General features: G+C 38.1%; 1 protein-coding gene across 1 annotated transcript in view; it reads right to left on the bottom strand.

Annotated features, from left to right (window-relative positions):
- Positions 1–857: 857 nt before the first annotated feature.
- Positions 858–3,945, bottom strand: part of LOC112397636 (uncharacterized) — a 24,312-nt gene continuing 21,224 nt past the window's right edge. The window contains exons 6-7 of the mRNA XM_024741884.1: positions 2,773–2,970; positions 858–903 (exon numbers count right to left, since the gene is read on the bottom strand). Of these exons, the coding sequence (XP_024597652.1) occupies positions 858–903; positions 2,773–2,970 (244 nt within the window). The remainder of the gene's footprint in view (positions 904–2,772; positions 2,971–3,945) is intronic.

The raw sequence follows: 3,945 nt of genomic DNA, 5'->3' as shown, positions 1-3,945 counted from the left end.
TTTTTCCTTTAAAAAAAGGATTTTTTTTTTTTTTTTTTTTTTTTGCGGTACGCAGGCATCTCACTGTTGTGGCCTCTCCCGTTGTGGAGCACAGGCTCCGGACGCACAGGTTCAGTGGCCATAGCTCACGGGCCCAGCCGCCCCGCGGCATGTGGGATCCTCCCGAACCAGGGCACAAACCCGTGTCCTCTGCATCGGCAGGCAGACTCTCAACCACTGCACCACCAGGGAAGCCCCGACAGAGAGCATTTTTGAAGCTCGCATTTCCAATTTAGACAGTCACTTCCAGGTTCAGGAAGCAGTCTTTCATGTCAACCCAGTTAAACAGTAGTTGTATGCCTAGCAGTGTTACAAAGCAGCATTTTCTTTCAAGTGGACAGCTTTCCTGGTTGGGGAGTTCTGGGGGCTCAGGCCAGAGGAAATGCATGGCTCTGGCATTGGCCCAGGCTGAAAGATGCTGAAACCTCTCAGGTGATGTGCTGAGTCAACTAATGATGGTGCCAACCTCCTCGAATGCTCCCATTGGCTGCATGACTTTCTTAGCTCTAAATGCTTTCTGCACATTATCTCATCCTCACAACAATTCTGTCAAGTTAGTTTTTATCCCCCATTTTAAGTAACTTATCCAAGATCATAAAGCCTGTAGGTGACTGAGCAAAGATTAAAAGCTAAGTCTTCTGGCTCCAACGTTCAGACTTAGCTGGCGGGAACTCCTAGTCACTTTCTTTTAAAAGAGTCAAACTATGGTGAACTAAGATAACACTGACTTCTGAAGAATGGTAGAAGAGTTTGCCTGTGGGTGTCCCAGAAAGTGGACTGCCCTCTACCTACTGGGACTTATACTATTAGCTCTATCGTTAAGTCCTTTCTCTTTTGAACTGTGCTGTCTTCTTATTGGAGGATCTGAAACAAAGGAGGAAGGGAAAGACAGTCACAATTCTAGGTGTCAGTGATCAAGAAAAGCTTGTACTTAAATAATTCTGATCGTGATGTAAAGGGCCATTGAAAGTTTGGCCTAAATCCTCGACAGAGACAAAATGACAAAATGAATGACAGTGACAAAATGAATGCTGTTATAATCCTCTTGTGGAATTTTGGCTAGATAACTAAACCCAAATTTGGATGAACTTGGGACTTCAGCTTAGTTCCTTAGCAGGAGTGGATACTTAAATCCTTCCCTCATACTTTAAAATGACCACGTCTTTCTGTTTAAAGCAACCCTGCACTACCTCAGTCAATACAACCTGGCTTTTTATAGCATGAGTGTCAGTATATATCCACTTTGGACTCAATCCAATAGAGTGAATACTAGGAAAATGGACAACCTCATTATATCCCTCATTCTCACATAATTCTATACCACATCATGAATTCTGAAGACAGATTTATAGTAAGACCTCAGGGCATATCAGATTTCAGATAATTAATCTAACATTACTGTTACAAGGAATTCTTTGAAGGGAGGCAAGTGACTGAGTTGGGACCAAGGTGTTTTCTAAAATCCCACATATAAATTAACCAAACAGAAATATAATACTAATAAATTATCTCTATGACTAGAAGTGTGCTTTTTTATGAATAATGTTGAAAAGTCCAGCTAAATCTCCTCTGACTGTGGGAAATAGAATTTTAGACTTCAAAACATTATTATGGTTAAATATTAGTTCAATATTAAAGCAACTGTGCTGCTAGTTTTCACTTATGTAAAAGCAATTTGAGAATTTATTGTCACAGAATATGAAATTTTGCTTTCAGACTACATCAGAGGGAAGACAACGGCAGTAATGAGGTTTATGTAGTACCAACAGAGATGAGAATTTTTACTTTGACCATTTTCATTGTTCATCACGGGTTGAAGAGTCTAATATGATACAGGCCTCTGGAATACAGTTGCTGTCTTGGGAAAATGGCAGTGTGAGAAAGGAAGGTAATGAGAACTGTCTTTTGTTGAAATTGGATGTGGAGGAAGCACTATAATCATAGACTGGAAATGGAGTCTAGAGGTGACCTAAGGCTCTGTATGACGGATTCACACTGAGAGATGAGATGACTTGTGGTCATCTGGGGGCAAATATAGGTTCTAGAATTCAGTGGCTTGTTTTCACCCTTTTAATTCCTGTAAGTACACTAATAGTGGTGCTGGGAATTAGCTGGAGATAAATATTACCATATTACTTGGTGTACACTCCAAGGTTGTTTAGATTCCATTATTATCATGAAGAATGTTCCCAGTAGTGACAAAGAAATAAAAATGGTTTATTCTTGGCAGGTTTTCCAGCTCTTTCCACCACTAGAGTAGATCAAATCAATTACTTTTTTGTATTCACTTAATTAATGGTGCCCTTGTGGCCCAAAGGGATGAAAACAAAGCCAGAGAATAAACAATTTATAAGATGGTCATATGGACCTTGATAGGAGCCTATATTTAGAAATTTTTAAAAAGATATAGTATCTATTAAACATTATGAGAGAAAATGCATAGGATTTGAAAGTCTAAAAGGAAACATCTTAGTGTATGTAAAGTCACATTACAGGAGGAGCCTAAAGTTTGTACAGCAGTCATAAATTAACTGAGAGAAGAGTGTATTAAAGATTAAACTCACACACACAAATCAGTTCAAAGTTCTTTAGGTGAGATTAGAAGCATGAAGAGTTCAACACATAGTAAATAAGATAAATACTTGCTGAGCAAATTTAATCAAGAGGGGAAAAACTGTTAAAAGTATAATATTCAATGAAGTACAAAAGGTGACAAGGCATTTGGGGCCTCACCGTTTCCGGTAGTCTTGGTGAAACTCACAAGGGTTCCTCTTGAGCGTAAGGGATTCCAATGGCGTGCACCGCAAACTGGAGAGCCCAGCCAGAGTCTCAATATGGTTTTCAGCCAAGGATAAATGCTGTATCTGGGGTATCTTTGGCAATTGTTTGAAAGATGTGAGATGGTTTTTGTTCATATTTAAAACTCTGCAGCTGGATACAAAATATAAACATCTTGTCATTTGTCTCCTAAAGAGGATGGTAAACTACTAAATCTTGCAAAACACCAGCATGCCTCACCTAGACCATAGCCCCTCAAAGGTGTGACAGTGATATTTTCTACAGATGTGGTCGGGAAGAAAAGAGAAATATGTATATTAAAATATTAAGAGAAAATAAGCAGGATATATAAGACTGTAAGCTTGTGTAGGGCAGGAATCTGTTTTTTTCCCCAACGTATACACTCAGTACCTGGCATTGTATTTGGTCCATGGTGGATTCTCAATAAGTCCTGAATGAAAGAGTGAAGAGCTGCATGTAATCTCAGCAATATAGAAGTTCACCCAAAGAAACATAATAACTTCTGAAGAGTATTGCCCCTAAGTAGTGAGATTCTAATTATTTTCCTTTCTTTCTACTTTTCTGTAGTTAAATTCTATATTGAGGAATAGCATTTTAAATCAGAAAAAAAAGGCCTTTTTATACCAGAGAAAACTAAAAGCTATCCTTAGGAAAAGAGATGTGCGTTAGGCATTTAGGTTTAATACATTTTCCTGACAGATAATGCTTCTTCATATTTTTGCCTTAAAACTGTAATTGTATAAAACCATGCAAGTAAAGACAATAATTCCAAATCTATCACTGACACCTTACCTAAAGGAAAAGTTCCTTTATAAGCTGAGGTTTAATTCCCTGAGACAGGGTACTTATTTATGAACCTCATACCCCCCAAAGACATTTAGTAAATAATTATTGCTAATGGTAAATATGGTGCTAAACAGAGAAAGGACAGCCACAAAGCAGCATGAAAAACACAAATTCAGTTTGAACCCACCCAGATTTCATTGTAATTTTTCACATCCATTATTGTCATTTTTCTTGTTTTCTTCCATTCCCTCTCCATATGGATACTTTACAGTCTTTTAATCATATCTTTGATAACTTTAGGTTTCCACTCTTTGTTAGATC

The sequence above is a fragment of the Neophocaena asiaeorientalis genome, unplaced genomic scaffold, assembly GCF_003031525.2.
Source record: "Neophocaena asiaeorientalis asiaeorientalis breed wild unplaced genomic scaffold, Neophocaena_asiaeorientalis_V1.1 scaffold211, whole genome shotgun sequence".
In the NCBI taxonomy this organism is placed as follows: Eukaryota; Metazoa; Chordata; class Mammalia; order Artiodactyla; family Phocoenidae; genus Neophocaena; species Neophocaena asiaeorientalis.
Note: the sequence above shows the minus strand (reverse complement) of the source record. Positions and strands in the feature narration are given on the sequence as shown.